General features: G+C 35.7%; 3 protein-coding genes across 3 annotated transcripts; 2 read left to right on the plus strand and 1 right to left on the minus strand.

Moving 5' to 3' along the window:
• Nucleotides 1-1101: 1101 nt before the first annotated feature.
• On the plus strand, nt 1102-4475 carry LOC131596929 (terpene synthase 10-like). Its single transcript, XM_058869660.1, has 7 exons — nt 1102-1320; nt 2108-2369; nt 2463-2841; nt 2942-3160; nt 3245-3383; nt 3663-3899; nt 3989-4475. The coding sequence occupies exons 1-7, from the start codon at nt 1102-1104 to the stop codon at nt 4352-4354; spliced, it is 1821 nt and encodes a 606-aa protein (XP_058725643.1). The 3' UTR covers nt 4355-4475.
• Nucleotides 4476-5033: 558 nt separating this feature from the next.
• On the plus strand, nt 5034-7815 carry LOC131596930 (PKS-NRPS hybrid synthetase cheA-like). Its single transcript, XM_058869661.1, has 3 exons — nt 5034-6274; nt 6355-7510; nt 7657-7815. The coding sequence occupies exons 1-3, from the start codon at nt 5034-5036 to the stop codon at nt 7813-7815; spliced, it is 2556 nt and encodes an 851-aa protein (XP_058725644.1).
• Nucleotides 7816-8724: 909 nt separating this feature from the next.
• Nucleotides 8725-10434, minus strand: LOC131596931 (protein MAIN-LIKE 1-like). The gene is made up of 3 exons (XM_058869662.1): nt 10267-10434; nt 9509-10186; nt 8725-9387 (listed from the first exon to the last, which is right to left on the minus strand). Exons 1-3 carry the CDS (start codon nt 10432-10434, stop codon nt 8725-8727), a joined length of 1509 nt encoding a protein of 502 aa, XP_058725645.1.
• Nucleotides 10435-17478: the final 7044 nt, after the last annotated feature.

A 17478-nucleotide genomic window follows, 5' to 3' on the forward strand; every position in this document is an offset into this window, starting at 1 on the left:
AACTCAAGAGTGAATGTCTTACTTATCCCTCAGGTGGGAGCCCTTATTTATACCTCTGAAAAGATGAACTGTAGCTTTTATGGAGTGACTCTTGGAGACCCCCAATAATGACAACAATCGTAACTTCTGCCGTTCTCTTTAAGAAGCATAACGCTCTGTGTAACGGTTCAGGTGTCCCTTTGCATTCATAATCGTCGCAGCCAACTAAGGATAGTCGACAACCGAGGTGATGACTTGATACCCCCTCCAACTTGGTTAATGCCCCGAGTATGGAAGATGCTCAGACCTACTCCGATGAATACTGCAAGCCGACTCTCTTGCTATAACAACGTATCTCAGCTTCCGAGCTCCTATGTCGGCATAAGTATTTTTGGTATGTACAATTATATCAAACAAAAGCTATGCATAATATATTTTTACATAAGCATAAGTGGTTCGATCTCTAGAATTGGTCGAAGTATATGGAAAAAGACATATTGAAAAGCAATTATGCTATCTTTGACATCAATATTTACACTATGTGTTGTTTGTCGTATTTAGTGTTTTTTTATTTTTATAAAATAAAAAATATTATTAATTAAAATATATATGTTTTCGAATTATTTTATAATAAAAATTATAAAATTATATTATTAACCAATTTCATCAAATTAACAACTTATTTCACTTATAATTTATTAACTACAAATATATACTCCCTCCATTTCAAAATATAAGAGAATAAAATGTATTTTTCTTATCCTTAAATATAAGAGAAAAAATTAACTTTCATCCTTTTCAAGGTGAAATTAAATGCAAATTGCATTTAATTTATTTTCTCTCTCGTCTTTTCTATAACCAACAATTGATTAGAATTGTTGTTACATCTTTCTAAATAATTTGTTTCAGCAAAATTTTAGTCAAATTATTAATGTTTTTACTTATATTTTAGAACAGAGGGAGAGGGAGTATATTATTTACCACTTATTTCATTAGCCACTTTATAAAAAGTACTAAATAGTCCTTATATTTCATTAACCAACTTTATATATATGGTGTAGGTGTAAAAATTTGGTATGAAAATAATTTTTTGAAAATTATTAATATTAGATTTGTGTAAACATGACTAGAGTTTTTTTAGGAGGTTTTATTGTGGGTGAAACAGATAAAGCAGCTTCAAGTAAAATGGTTAAATGTGAGAAGGCGTGTTCCGACAATCAACATGTTTTCATACTATTTGCTTTTGATATTTTTGATTTCTTAACACTAAAAGTAGTTGATCTTTTACAAATAGTTCAAAGGTTTATGAATAACAATATTATATCTCCTAAGTTTATAAATGTAATTTTTAAGATGATTGATTTTGCGATAAAAAAAAAGTGGCGCAGTTTATTGTCTGTTTATCTTTTATTCCTCTATAAATTTTTATTATATTGAAATGGAATAATTTGATATTTAGTATATATAAAAAAAATGAAAACAAATACATTTAGACATCTTCTAATCATTGTAACTAGAATATATCAATCGTTAGTTGGTCCAGTGGTGATTGGTGTTAGACCTGATAAGAAGAACCACGGTGCAATCCCCTACAACTGCGATTGGGAGGAGGCTTGACTCACTTGATGTCAGAGCTGGTCCTCACCGGACTATACCGATGGTCTGAGTCTTATAAAAGCTTGCTTTGGGTTTCACATGCATATACTACTCCATAAAGTAAACATTGTATTTTCCTTTCTATCTAATGGCTTTACCCATATTTTCATCTCTCCCATTTACCTTTAACAAAACCCCTTTTCCAAAAAATGGTTCTTTATCTCTACCAATATGGAACTCCAATTTCCATCTTCCAATTCAATGCAAGGCAACACATGAAGCTGCAAATGATCGTATTCCTCGACGATCTCATAAAGATCGACCTTCAATTTGGAGCCATGATTATATCCAGTCATTAAATAGTGAATATAAGTTATGATTATTTAACTCTTTTTTTTCTTTTTATTTTTATAGTTATTTATTTATTAATACTAACAATTAGTTGTTAATTATTCTTTAATGCTAACAATTAGTTGTTAATTATTATTTATTAATGCTAACAATTAGTTGTTAATTAATTAAATTAATGCAGGAAGAAATATATGCAAAGAAATTGATAGTGCTAAGGGAAGAAGTAAGGATGATGTTTAACAAAATGGAAAATGAGGTTGATCAACTTGAGTTTATAGATTTATTGCAAAGACTTGGAATTGATTATCATTTCAATAATGAAATAAGGAACATGTTGGACAATATTTACAATACACAAACATCCAACTTGAAGAATAATAACTTATATGTCACAGCACTCAAGTTTAGACTTTTAAGGCAACATGGCTATGATATATCTACAGGTTAATATAATATTCACCATGATCATAAATTCATAATTTAAAACCTTTAATTTCTTAATAAATATTAAATTACAATATGAGTTTTTGTTGCAGATGTTTTTGTTTGCTTTCGAGATGAAATGCTTGATTTGAAGACTGACCACGCAATTGATGTTGAGGGAATGTTGTCAATGTATGAAGCCTCATTTCATTCATTTGAAGATGAAACTATATTGGATGAAGCAAGAGATTTCACAATAAAGTTTCTTAAAGATTATTTGAACAAACATGGAGATGATGATGTTATGTCAATTCTAATAAGCCATGCTTTTGAGATTCCACTACATTTGAGAATTTCTCGATCGGAGGCGCAGTGGTTCATCGATCAATACCAAAAAAATAAAAACATGAATCCGATTTTACTTCAATTCGCTAAAGTGGATTACAACATTCTTCAAAGCATCTACCAAGAAGAACTTAAATATGACTCAAGGTAACATATCAAAGCAACCATTATATATGCTTCAAACCATTATGATGATTTCATTTCACACCAAGTTTTAAATTTTTTTTTGTTCTTTTTTTATTATAAGATGGTGGAAAGGAACTGGTTATGAAGAAAAGTTGACATTTGCTAGAGATAGAATTGTTGAGAATTATATTTGGTCAGTAGGAACAAATTTCAATCCAAATTCGGGATACTTTAGAAAATATACAACCAAGATCCTTTCTTTAATTACCACATTGGACGATGTTTACGATGTTTATGGTACTTTGGAAGAACTAGAACTCTTCACAGAAGCAATTTACAGGTTTTTGTTAATCTTATTAACTTTTGTTAATTAATTTCCTATTTTTATTTGAAATATTTTATTAACAAAATCTTATGAATCTAGATGGGATCTAAATGGCATGGATAGTCTTCCAAATTATATGAAAATATGCTTTGAGCCAATCTATAACTTTGTGAATGAATTGGCTTTTGATGTTCAAAACAAGAGTGGATGTGATATCACTCCACACCTAAAGAAAGCAGTAAGTTAAGCAATATTATGTGCAAGGTTTTAAACAAGCGTTTTTTAGTAAACAACTGCAACAAAACGGTATCAGAAGGTGTCTGTTATTTATATTTTTTGTGATAAAAATAAATTGAAGTAAATTCAGACCGCGATGACTGTTTTGTACCAACCAAAATTGCAAAAGTCTTTTATGCACCGCAATGCGGCCGTTGTTTAAAACCTTGATTGTATGTTTCATTTTTGTGTTTGACTAATTACGATTTTTGTAACGGTTTTTAATTTGAATTCTATATAGTGGATAGATCTATGTAAAACATATTTGGTGGAAGCAAAATGGTATCATACTGGATCTACTCCAAACTTTGAAGAATACTTAGAGAATGCATGGAAATCCATAGGTTCAGCTGTTATACTTATTCATGGTTTCTGCTATTTTCAACCCGAAGACTCGGTTTGTCTAGAAGAAAACTTGAACATAATTTATTTTTCTGCAACAATTTTGCGCCTCGCGAATGATCTTGGAACATACAAAGTAAGTTTCCTATTAATAGAGATTAAATTTAAAAGTACTAATAAGTTTTGGATTTTTAACTTAAATTTTTTTGGTATTTTGTTTTTAAGCGCGAACTTGAGACAGGTGACATTCCGAAGTCAATTCAACTTTACATGAACGAAAATGATGCTTCTGAAACGGAGGCTCGTGAGTATGTAAAGTCCTTGATTTTAACACTATGGAAGAAGATGAATAAAGAAGCTCATACTTCATCTTTCTCTCGGAGTTTCGTAGATATTTCGATAAATCTTGCTAGAATGTCATTATTCATGTACCTTCGCGGAGATGCACATACTGTTCAAGATTCTGATGTTAAGAATCGTGTAGTTTCATTGATTTTTCAGCATGTTCCTATCATGAGTACACAACATGTCATGAATGAGCATGTGACAAATGAACAAGGACAATTGGATTTAGTATCTCAAGAGAAGTAAGAGAAAGAAGAAGAGCAATGGAATAATGGAATTTGTACTTTACATTCTATGAAATGGCATTGTTTCATTGAAATCAATATACTATTATCGGATTATCCATTAGTTTTCCAAGAGTTGATAAATAAATAAATACGGCCATTGTGTGCTAAAAATCAAATTTTATAGGAGTTATGCTTTGGAGTAAATGTGTGTCAAAAGTAAAATGAGTTTTGAAAATATGATGAGGTATACTTGAAAATTTTACTTCGTACCCCTACAATTGCCCTTCTACCCCTACAATTTTGTAAAAATGCTAACTTTACCCTCAATAGTTAATAACCATTTTACCATTTTACTTTTTACCATTCATCTAAAAAGTCAAAAAAATTCAAATCTGCACCCCTACGCACCTTCAATTCGGAACACTTCTGGTAAGTCATCCGGTTCACAAATTAACAAACCGGAACACATTATGAATGTCATCCGGTTTACTTTTTTTATTTCCGGAAGACATTCTAAAACTGTTCCGGTAATACGAAAATCAAACCGGAACAGATAAGCAAAGTGTTCTGGTGCATTTGTAATCAAACCGGAACAGTTTTGAAAAGTGATCCGGTGAACTTGATATCAAACCGGAACAGATTGGAAAACTGTTCCGGAACGCATTTTGCATTTTTAAATTTGTGGTTTTTTTTTAGGTATGGAAGTTCCGCTCCAAATTTGTCGGAAAAACGAGACAGCTATAGATACCACTGATGTTTTCACAACTTCACAGAGATTTGTCACACGGGAAGAAGTTATCCGCTGGGTTAAAGAGACCGGAATCAACAATAAAGTGACTGTTATCATAGCGCGTTCAGACACTGAAACAGGCAAAAGAGGAAGAAGTAACAAAGTTATATTTGCGTGCGATAAAGGTGGAAAATATAAGGATAAAAGTGAGACTCAAAGTGCTACTAAGAGATGTGGATGTCCATTCAAAATCAGATCGACTCCGGCAAAAGATGGGTCTGGATGGAAGGTTGATGTAAAATGTGGAGTTCATAATCATGGTTTACCAGATAGATTAGAAGGCCATTCATTTGTTGGTAGGTTGACAACAGATGAGAAGCAGCATGTTGCTGATTTGACAAAGAGACATGTTCCGCCTAGACACATATTGACTTCCTTGCAAGAGCGAGATCCTGAGAACGTCACTCGGATCACGCAAATATACAAGCATAAAAGTGTGATTGAAGCGGAGATAAGAGGTCCAAGAAGTGAGATACAACATTTGCTTAAGCTTATAGAGGAGGCGAACTATGTTTATTGGAGTAGTAAACGGGATGATTGTGAAGTTGTGAGAGATATTTTTTGGGCTCATCCAGATTCGGTAAAGTTGCTGAATCTTTTTCCTACTGTCTTGATTATGGACGCCACTTATAAGACCAACAAATATAGACAACCTCTGTTTGAAATAGTTGGTATGACATCGACCGAGTTGACATTTACGGTTGCATTTGCTTATATGGAGTGTGAGCAGACAGAGAGTTATATTTGGGTCTTGGATAAGCTGAAGCAATTGTTTGTGAAGAAAGATGTGGTTCCACAAGTGATTTTGACGGATAGAGATCTTGCTTTAATGAAAGCAGTTGAAGCTGTTTTTCCTACGACGCATAACTTGCTATGTCGTTTTGATATTAACAAAAATGTTGGGATGAAATGCAAGGAATATGTGATGAAAGACATGCAAGAGACGATAGGCACATTGTGGAAAGATGTTGTATGGGCTAGTAATGAGGTTGAGTATGGTGTACGGTTGCAGTATCTTGAACAAGCATGCTTTGCTTGTACTGACTTCCTCGATTACGTGAAGAACACTTGGTTGATCCCACATAGGCAAAGATTTGTAGGCGCATGGATTAATCTAGTGCTTCATTTTGGTAACACCACGACAAATCGGTATGTCATAATTCTTAAAATATTTATTTAGTATTAATTTTTGGAATATTATTTTTCTATACCTTCTTTGTTTATTTTAGGGTTGAATCTGCACATTGGAAGCTAAAGCAAGTGATAGGAAACAGCCTTGGTGACATGGTCAAAGTTTGGGAAGCTATGAATTCTAACCTAAAAATCCAAATAGGTAACATTCGAGCTTCGTTTCAAAAAAGTTTTTATGAGGTTGAGCACGCACACATTAGTCCATTTTATGATAATTTGCGTGGTTCAGTATCGAGAGCTGCTTTGAGACGCATTGCAGAAGAGTTATCGAGGCTTGATTATGTGTTAAATAGTAGGGAAAAATGTGGTTGTACTATGAGAACAAGTTATGGGCTACCTTGTGCTTGTGAGATGGGAAGATCGATTGTTGTTGGAATCCCATTACAAATAGAAAATGTTCATCTTCAATGGAGGATACTATCTATGGAAGGTGACTTGCCTTTAGATGAGGAAGCTGGTTCGGAGGTGGATATGAGTAATGCAATTGATGAATTGTGGAGAAGGTTTAAATCACTAGATGTTGTTGGAAAAAGAGCATTGAAAAGTAGGGTTTGTGAAATTGCATATCCCACAACAACTTCATTGTGTCCACCACCTGAGAAAATAAAAACTAAAGGCGGAGTGAAGAGGAAAGGGAAGAAACCAGTTGGGTATGATGTTTATAGGGATCCTTCAGGTTTTGAGTATGTTGATCAGGCGTCTCAATCTTCACAAAAACAATCGCAAGCATCACAAACTTCCAGGAAGCAATCACAATCAAAGAAGCAATCACAAGCAAAGGATGAGGATTTCACTCTTCAGTTTCCTTGTCATATTAGGCCATATATTACCGAGATTGTTAATGTTGTAGCAGATGGTAATTGTGGATTTAGAGCCATTGCGTCGTGGCATGGGTATAGTGAGGATGGTTGGGCAATGGTTCGTCGTGACTTGGACATGGAATTAAGAGAAAAGAAGGACTTATATGAGAGATTGTTCGGTCTAAGTTTATCCGAAGTGAGAAATGGATTGTTGATAGATCATGTTGGTTTTCAACCACCGGAGAAATGGTTGACACTACCAGAGATGGGTTATTTGATAGCGAATCGGTATAACATTATTCTTGTGCTGCTTGGTAACCCTTGCTTGACCTTTTTTCCTATGACAACAACATTTTCTCCAAGTGCTCCTACATATTGCATTTGCATTGGCCTTGTCAACAGGAATCATTATCTTCGGGGTAACCTTTATATATATTTTATTTAATTACTTATATAATTACTTATTTAATTACTTATTTAATTACTTATATAATTACTTATTTAATTACTTTGTTAATTATTTTTATGTCATGAAATCAGGTTAATATGAAAGAAGGCTTCCCGCTGCCACCCGTCACGCTAGATTGGATGAAGTTTCGTCATCAAGTGGCGACATCTTGGATGTTAGGATTTGCTGGACGTCTTCAACATTGGCACCATCTTACGCCTATGTTACCATCACGTGTTAATATAGATTAATTAAGTGACTTTAATTTATATGTAATATTTTAGCTAAAAACGTCTTAGATTGAGTTATTTTATTTACATCTTAGAAGTTTTTATTTTATTTACAAAAAAACACTAAATTATTATAACATTGAATATAGAACATTAAAACATGATAACAATAACATAGAATATTAAAACATGATAACAATAACATAGAACATTAAAACATAGAACATGATAACAATAACATAAAACATGATAACAATAACATAAAACATTAAAGCATTAGACTCTTGCAGACGATTCTGGGCGCACCAGCATCTTCAGAACATCCTCAGCAGACCTTGTTAGGTTTACCTCAAACTCGATCGGTCCCTTTGTTATCTTACGGTGGTATGATTTCCACATGTCTTTCATATCACCATCACATTTCAACTCCACAATATTATAACTTATCCTTCCATCAACATCCATGTTCCAATTTTCACGATACCAGATTTTAGTCACCACTCGGTTATCAGTTTCTGGCAACTCTTCTTTCACCCAACTTTTAAGTGACTCGAGTCTCCCGCAATCGTTAGGTATTGAAAGCTTCATGGGTTCCTTAGTTCCAGTATAGAAAACAATTGTGTCAACCATAAAATTACCAAGAGACATTCTGAAAAATATGATATTTTGTGTCAACACTAGGAGGTCCTATTTATAGGCCATGAGGGCAATCTTATCCGCACAACCTGGACCACATAATATCTTATCCACATAATATCTTATCCAAATAATATAAACTATATAATAAAATATAATCCAAAATATACAATAAAATATAGAATAAAACAAAAGACTAAAATCAACTATAGAATATAATATAATCCAAAATATAATCCAGAATGTACCATAAAATAATCCAAAATGTAATATCTAAAATAAAATATAACATAGTCAATGCTCATCGGCGATGCGCAACACCTCAAATAAGTCAGCATACGCGACATCATCCTCGTCGGCCTCTACCTGCCGGAGATAACGGCGAACCAGTGTGGAGGCACGAGCCCAATCTGGATCAGCTGGTCCTGCATCAAAGACAGGAACTGGAACCTCTCTACGCTCACTAGGTGGGGGCGGCACAACCTGAGGATGAGAGACACGGTAATACCACTCTAAATATCCATCCACCGTCTCATGAGGGTATCCCACAGCCTTCGTACCTCTAATCACATCTGCCACGCTCTGGTGATAACCAATCCACTCCACAGCAATCGCATCGTTGCTGAGCGTATCAGCAGGAGGTGCAGGCGGGATATACTGGCGAATACCAAACTGGCGAAGACACCTATCGGGTAAGTACGGCACATGTATGTCACCCCAAACAAGGAAACCTCTGTATAAAGATAGCTCGTTAAAAGCAATATGAGGTCGATGATCCTCGAATGGACGCCATATGACGTCTGTAGGTGTCAGCTGATCCAATATCGGTCTATATGCATCCACCTTGATGGCCCCCTGTCTGTAGAACCATCTCAACGCCCTCGGAAGCCCTAGATTGTCTGACCGCCAATTTTCTCCTTTCCTTCCCAGAGTAGGAAAGTACTCATGTATCCAACACTGTTAACAAATAAATTAAATGATATTCATTAATACCAATGTTTATATATATATATATATTAAATAATATAAATTATAATATATGAATAAACATATAATTAATTAAAAATAACATAAATACCTGTAGAAGAGTAGGATATCCACCGAGCTGCTTGCAACTAAACATAGATGCATCCCCAAGGTGGCGATAAAGAGTGGCCAGTGCCGCTGATGCCCAACTGTATGAACCAAGCCCACGTAGATCTCTAAACAATAGCAAATATCGGGCCTCAACCAGGGTAAATGTCTTATCCGCAAAAATGGTAGAACCTACCAACATCATCAGATATGCCCTGGTCGCGTAAGTCCAACTACCAGCAGCACGGTACTGCACGAATCTGTCATACAGCCACTGCAGTGAGTAATAAGCTCCCCTGCAAGAACGCACATGTACAACCATGGCATGTCTATCCACTCCCAATAACTCACAGCCAAGATCAACAGCCACCTGCTCTGTGACATGCTCATCAGGATACCAGAACATACCATTGATAGGCAAATGGAGCAGGCACGCAACATCATCTAAAGTAATCGTCATTTCACCAAATGGCATGTGAAATGACGAAGTCTCAACATGCCACCTCTCCACAAATGCTGAGACGAGATTAACGTCTATCTTGGTCAGGCTAGTTCTCTGAAGAGAAGCCAGACCTGACCCAGTCACGATAGCCTCAATCTCAGGTTGGAGCTGCTGAGGCACTCTCTCCTGGAGCTTCGTCCCGTGCCCAGCAACTTTAAGCTCATTTTTATAGCCTCTTTCCTGAAAATAAATAAACAAAACCACATTAGAAGATATAATAATAAATTCTATTTAAAATAAATCAAATAATTTTTACTTACCTCTCCGTACCATAACCGGCGAGCAACATGGTCTTGATATCGAACAAGTAAAGATAAATCTAATGGTCCACCAGGATATCCAACTGGCTGTGGTGGTGGGTTAGAGGAACCAGCTTCGTCGCGGCGGCGGCGGGTATGTGGTCTCCCGTCTGGTCCAAGTGTACGCATTTTCTTGGAAAAAAAATTAAAAAAAAAATTTAAAAAAAAAAATCAAAAAAAACCAAACCGGAACAGTTCCAAAAAGGGTTCCGGTTTGCAACTGAGCTAAACCGGAATAGTTTTCAAAAGGCTTCCGGTGGAGATGAAAACAAACCGGAACAGATTTCAAAAGCGTTCCGGTATCATAGGCAACAAACCGGAAGAGTTCCAAATTGTGTTCCGGTTTGGAAGCGAACGCACCGGAACAGAAACCAAAAGTGTTCCGTGAAATATTTTTGCGAACCGGACCACTTACCAAATGTGTTCCGGTTTGGAAAGTTAATGAACCGAAAGAGTTTTCAGAAGGGTTCCGGTTTGTGTTTCGTACAGATAAAAGGAGAGTGTTTGTTCAAGATCAGTAAAAAGTGAAAAATGAGAAAAAAAAATTCCTATTTATGGAAGGGTAATTTCGTCCAAAAAATATGATTGTTGGGGTAGAAGGGCAAATGTAGGGGTAGGAAGTAAAATTTTCGGTATACTTATATACATACCTACAAACATTAAAATAGTATTACCTATTACTCTAGGCAACTCACATTGAATTGATTGTAGACTATGAGACCTCATCAAAATAACAACTTTGTCAAACCAGCTTATGATATCTTTTATTAAAAAAACTATTATATTTTCATAGTTTCTTTAAAATAATTTATAAATAGGTTTAATACATATTTTGGTACCTTAACTTACTTAATTATTTTGGTTTGGTCCATTAACATAAAAACATTACAAAGTAATCTCTTAAAAATTATTATGTTGCCTAAAATGATCTCTGCTGTTAGTTTTTCTAGAAAAAACGCTAACTCATGTTTTGCTGGACATGAAAAATACGATTTGGCTTTTGTTATTTCTCTTCTTTTTAATTGTCTATGTAAATTATGAAATTTTAACAACAAGAGACGAAACGAAACTCCTTGCATTCATTTTATCACTTTCAAACCCTAAACCCAGGTGGAGAATGTCATACTCCAAAATTTGCCCTCCTCTATGCATCCTCAATGGCTCAAGGTTCAAAGGCTTATTCAAGTCACTCTCTCCTAATCAAAGATCTCCAAAACTAGGGTTTTCATTTTATCCAAAGAATTGTGAATATTCAAGGCCTCAAATGGATCTCAAGGTCTCTCATATGTCTCAAGGCACCTCCATGTCAAGAGTCAAACTCCTATTCCAAGGATTGCTCACTCAATGGCTCAGACGACCAATAATCGACTGTGTTGACCTAAAAGTCAACTATAGTCAAAATACAGTCAAACTTCAAGGTTTTTGGTCAACATCAAGTATGTGAGGTTATATCCATCATTTGATCAAAGGTTGATCATGATCCATTAATAAAAACTCAGAAATGAACAAATTCAAAAGGTTCAAATTAGGGTTTTTTTATAGGAAAAGTCAACTCAACTTTGACTGGTCATAACTTTCATATGGAGCATCAAAAATTTCCCAACCAAAGCCTATTTTTAAGGAAATTTGATTCTCTACAACTTTGATGTTGGGCCCTAAATCAAGAAATGCATCGTTTGGGAGATATGGACAAAAACATTACAGGTCCTTTTGAAAGTCAACGAAAAACACCTTTTAGGTCAAAGCTCATAACTTGAGCATGGAAGCTTCAATTGAGATGAAACCAAAAGGGTCATTTAGAGGACTCTTTAAGATTTCTAAAAGGTCCAAGAACACCCCAGAATGACAAAAATTGAGAAAGATACACCTTGTTGAAGTTGACCAATTTTGGAGAAAGTACATGAAGCCAACATTGAGCAATCTTGATTATTTCTCAAATGGGCCTTAATATTTAACTTATCCACGTGATTTAAGGCCCATAAATAGTTCATTGGCCAAACATTATTATTTTTGCAATATTATTTTATTTATATGAGATTTTAATCATTTAATTTCAAATAAAAATCAAATAAAATCATGGAACAATTATATGATTTATGTTCTAATTTTTTCCTTTGATTTAATCAGATCTTAGCTTGACCCAAGGGCCAAGAAAGAATTGAAAAGTGCATGGAATAGATTAAGTTCAAAAAATAGAAATTTTTGGTTCAAGAAAATCAAATAATATTTTCTCATTCAAAACTTGATTCTAACTCTCATATTTTAACCTAAATGATTCATATATATACATAAAATAGGGGCAGCCCCCAAGGGGACGAGATTTGGGCCAAAGGACTAGGGTTTCAAAAAAAGAAAAAATCAACATAAGGTGAAAATTCTGGTCACAATTTCTAGCAAGCTTGAGGTCCAAACCGATGATGCCATTGTCCTCTTGAGGCTCTTGGGAATCCATGCCAAGCGTTTTTGAAGCCTAAGCACGTCCGGACCAGGATATATGAGCCTTCACGGTTTGCTTTCTTTTCCAAAACCATGTTTCGAAGATCTATGTGTTTTTAACGAGTTTTAATTGTTCATTCCCATTCATATGATTGTTTAGAACTTGTTTGTATCATTCTTTTGGATTTTGGACGTGAGAATCACTGGTTGCCATTGTTAGGGCAAGAAAGGATAGGTGCTTCGTATTCCTATTTACATGCCGTTTTGGACTTTGAGACTATCACCATTGGACTCGCAGCCTTGTTTTTAGGTAATCTGGGCGGTTCTTTTTGTGTTTTTGATCGTTTTTATAGGTGACGGATGGACCTCCCGCCGGAGAAGATGGTTGAAACCACCGTGTGTGGTGGCTGGGAAGATGGACCGCTGGCGTGGCGTTTTGGTGTGATCTCATTGGTGCGTCAAAAGAGAGCGTTTCTCTCTCCGTCTGTGATTTCTTCACCCAACCACGCTGGGACCCACAGTTTGACTTGGTTTGAAAATTGTGTTGAAGAATTTAGTTTCTTATTTAATAATTTGGATGGATTACTTTAACAAAGATAGCACAGCAGCGTTGAGGTAAAGGGGTTTGCTGGTCACCGTAAGGACGTCAGTTCGACTCCCAGGTACGTCACTTTATTTTTTATGTGAATTTCACATGAGATCCAGTGCGTCCTCTCCTTTGTACGCCCACCATGTACCCTCGCTCAGCACCGTCAGATATCACCAAGATCAAATCAAACGCTCTAGATTCACACATAGGGCTGAAGGTATATCATGATACTCAAAGGCCAGCACACAGGACCAATACCCAGGTTTATTTAATCCTTTTATTCTTGTTATTAATTATTTTATCTATAATTCTAGCATTAGATTTAATCAAATTATTCAATTAGGATTATAAAATTAGGATTAGGACTATAATTTATTTAGGATTTTCCGATTATTTTCCCGATTAATTCGATTTAATTAATTTTAATCTAACATATTTAATTATAAAATTACAAAAAACCTAGAAGATTGTTACTAAGGCATTAGGGTTTGTCCAATCCCATTGGCCATAGGCCAAAGTATTAGGATTAGGGTTTTCTAGCCAGCTTAGCTTTTAGCCCAACAACCTTAGAATTTTATTCGCTTCGATTAAATCGATTGATCGCGGTGGGTAATAATCAATTAATTATTTAATTAATTAAATATAAATAAAATAACATTTATTGGGCTAAAGGGTTTCAACCATCTTATTGGTTGCGATGATTAGCCTATTTTTCTAAAAAACTCATTATTATTTATAATCGAATCTATCGATTACGAGGGATAATGATAACAATTAAATAATTAAATTTTAAAAAATACATTTATTCATTATTAGTGATAATCGAACCTATCGATTAAAATTTGTAACGATACAACTACTAATCTTTTAACTATGGTGATCGAATCTATCGATCATTGCGGTTAATAGTAACAAATAAAAAAACAGGGTTGTACGCCCAATCCTAAAAATACTTCCCAAATCTAAAACATTCAAAACACTTCAAATCAAACTACGGATTTTCATCCTTATTCAAGACTACGATAGGCCATTCAAAAAGCCTTAAAACCATATCAAATTCAAATTCTAAGGCGTACAACCCTGTGCCCGAACTACGTTGACTCTGATTCTCCCTAAGGAGATACGTAGGCACTTGGATAACCAAGGCGAGTCCCCCTCCCTAAAATCTCAATTTTTCCCCTATTCAATTCCTTAGCTATTAACCTTAACTATTAGCCATAAAACTTGACCCTTAGATTCAAAGCCAATAGGAAAGGGTTGAGGGTGCCTAACACCTTCCCTCAAACTGATTATAATAACTTACCCCGAGTCTCTCAACTGCGTAGGGTTTCCTATTCGCCCTTCAGAATAGGTGGCGACTCTAATTCCTTAATTTTTGGGCAGGTTGCTACAGCTGGCGACTCTGCTGGGGAAACACTATAATGGTGAATTAGTATGCCCCTGTAGGTTTTGGCAGGGTTTAGGTTTTTGGCGAAGCATTTAGGTTTTTGGCAAATTTTTTAGGGTTTGGCTAGTTCGCCAATTTTAGGGTTTATTTATTTTTGTAAATATTTAATTTTTATTCATTTATTTATTTATTTCACCTTTTACATCAATTAAATAAATACATGTTTATTTAAATAATATTTGTTTATTTAAATATTTGCTGTGTATTGCATTTTAAATTGTAAGCAGACGGAGTTCAAGGTTAGTTTTTAAAATATTTAAATTTTATTTATTTACTTCCTTTGCAATTCCATTACCGCAATGCTATTTATTTATAGTAGTTTAAATAAATACCTGTTTATTTAAATAATTGCTTTTCATTATAAGCGGCCGGATTTCGAGGTTAGTTTAAATATTTAAATTTTATTTATTTATTTATTTTCCTTTGCAATTTCATTACTGCAATTTAATTAAATATTTATTTAATTGAATATTTTTATTCCTATTACATCTTCTGGGTTATATATAAATTGTTGTTAAAACCTAAGTGTGGGAATTATCTTTAAGACCAGGGGGGACTTGAATCGCCTACGAGTCTTATTGATAATTCCACTCAGAGTGGGTTGAATATCCGGAAATTTCCAATACGAGGCTTGACTTTGTTGAGGGCAGGACTTGGTATTTGGCTGATCTCTCTGAGAACCTACCCCAAAAATTCGAACCTCATGGATAAAATGAGTTGTTCTAAAATCCAAAGAGACAAAAAGTCTCGGCGGCTACGAACGACCCCATGAGACCTTCTAGAACACTCCCATGGAAAGGGTAGGCTCCCTAGAGCCGCTACGTCGAACCTATGAACCTAGGACTTTTGTGCTTCTGTGCTCATCATGTGTTTGCAATCTATATACTTCGAATATCTATCTGTTTCAATTTTGCAGGTATCCCTACGTGGTCCCTAACCTGTAGGGACTCTAATTTCTAAGACCACGTCTTTCCTATGAAGGATATCACCGTCTATGCATTCCCTAGCCTGTAGGGATTTTACTTTTATATCCTTGTATTTTTACAACTACGTGTCCTTCTCACGAGGGATATCTTCGTTTACGCGCGTCAATTGGCCTCTCGATGGCCATGAGATTCAGTGACTGTCCTAAACAGTCACCCCGTGCTTACATCTTTCGTCCCTAGACTATAGGGATTCCTTTCCAAAATTGCATCCCTCGCACGAAGGACATCTTTGTTAGCATACGTCAATTGGTCTCTCGATGGCCATGAGATATAGTGACTGTCTCGAACAGTCACTCTGTGCTTGCTTCTATGAACCCCCCAGCCAATAGGGATTTTCTTTTACGCCCATGTGTTTCTACAACAACGTGTCCTTCCTCTGAAGGGCATCCTCATTAATGTACGTTGATTGGCTTCGCGATGGCCATGAGAGCTGGTAACTGTCTTGAATGGTTAACCCGTGTTTATTCCCGCGCATCCTCTGACTTGTAGGGTTTGGACTTCCATTTATGCGTCTCCAATCCCTAGCCTGTAGGGAGTTCACTTTGTCTTATATCGTCCTTAGATAGGTTGTGTTCCGCATAGAGAACCTTCCCACGAGGGACAACTTCATTGGTACACGTCGATTGGCCTCTCGATGGCCATGAGATTTGGCGACTGTCTTGAACGGGCCCCAGCCGCTACCTTCTGCATACTCCCTGATCTAAGGGATTTCTATTGGCGTGTCATAACATCTTTCTTGCAAGGATCTCACTAGGGTCTAATGTCGCCTCTAAGGCTACCCCTAGGATTATACGTCGCACGTCAGCATTGCATACAAGGAGTTATAATACAAGGAGTCTCTCGCATACGCATGCATTTGCATTTTCATGCGTTCATACATTTACATTGACACTTACATTTGCATTCATACCTTCTCCCGTATTCGTACTCACCGTGCTAGCCAATTTCCCGAAGAAAATAAAAAAGGATCGTAAACTATGGAGAAAGGAGGATAAATTATCGAGAACGAGCTTGGTCATACAAATAAAAAAGGGAATACCTTTCACCATGCTTTCCAAATGTCCATGCCTTTTCGCGACAGGATTATACAACAAAGGCTATCGTCGAGCAAGGATTAGTTCAACAAAGAAGTTCCCTCATAGATACACTCAAGATGTATTTAGTCATTAAGGGGTTCATCTACGAACATAGTAAATTTACAAGGACGCTCTACGATAACCTGGGGGCAAGGATCAGTCCAACTGGGGCAACATCCTGAACAAAAGTGCACCTTTACGATGGAGGGAAGGCGACATGTGTTAACTCCAACCAAGGGGCAAAAGGGTCATAAGCTTTCTTCATCAATCTACGAATTCCAAAGGTCGCGAACGGTGTGATACTATCCTTAGAAAAAGCAAAAGAGGTTCAGTCAAAGGAAACTCATGAAGTTCCGATACGACGAAAACCCACCGCTAACAAATTTATTCCCGACAGATTCAACGTGCCCAAGGAGAATTCGAGATTTCCCTTCACTTCTACAAGTCCACGAACTAAGGAGTAAAACAAAGTCGAAGGATTCACAAAGGAGATTGCCCTTAGGATTAATAGGTTCATCGTTTCAAGTTGTAACTTCTACGATCACAAAATGTTATCTGATGTAAAAACGTTGTACCTTTCGAATAGTAATTCAATAAAATAATTATGCATGTTTTGAAATCAATTCATTCGCTTCATTC

Source organism: Vicia villosa, linkage group LG4, assembly GCF_029867415.1.
Source record: "Vicia villosa cultivar HV-30 ecotype Madison, WI linkage group LG4, Vvil1.0, whole genome shotgun sequence".
Classification (NCBI taxonomy): domain Eukaryota; kingdom Viridiplantae; phylum Streptophyta; class Magnoliopsida; order Fabales; family Fabaceae; genus Vicia; species Vicia villosa.

Coding starts and splice junctions, on each gene's coding strand:
- LOC131596929 (XM_058869660.1), top strand. CDS start 1,102: ATGACTAGAGTTTTTTTAGGAGGTTTTATTGTGGGTGAAACAGATAAA. Junction 2,842..2,941: donor GAACTTAAATATGACTCAAG/GTAACATATCAA, acceptor TTTTATTATAAG/ATGGTGGAAAGGAACTGGTT. Junction 3,384..3,662: donor CTCCACACCTAAAGAAAGCA/GTAAGTTAAGCA, acceptor AATTCTATATAG/TGGATAGATCTATGTAAAAC.
- LOC131596930 (XM_058869661.1), top strand. CDS start 5,034: ATGGAAGTTCCGCTCCAAATTTGTCGGAAAAACGAGACAGCTATAGAT. Junction 6,275..6,354: donor GGTAACACCACGACAAATCG/GTATGTCATAAT, acceptor TGTTTATTTTAG/GGTTGAATCTGCACATTGGA. Junction 7,511..7,656: donor ATTGCATTTGCATTGGCCTT/GTCAACAGGAAT, acceptor TCATGAAATCAG/GTTAATATGAAAGAAGGCTT.
- LOC131596931 (XM_058869662.1), bottom strand. CDS start 10,434: ATGCGTACACTTGGACCAGACGGGAGACCACATACCCGCCGCCGCCGC. Junction 10,187..10,266: donor GCCGGTTATGGTACGGAGAG/GTAAGTAAAAAT, acceptor ATTTATTTTCAG/GAAAGAGGCTATAAAAATGA. Junction 9,388..9,508: donor GATATCCTACTCTTCTACAG/GTATTTATGTTA, acceptor ATTTGTTAACAG/TGTTGGATACATGAGTACTT.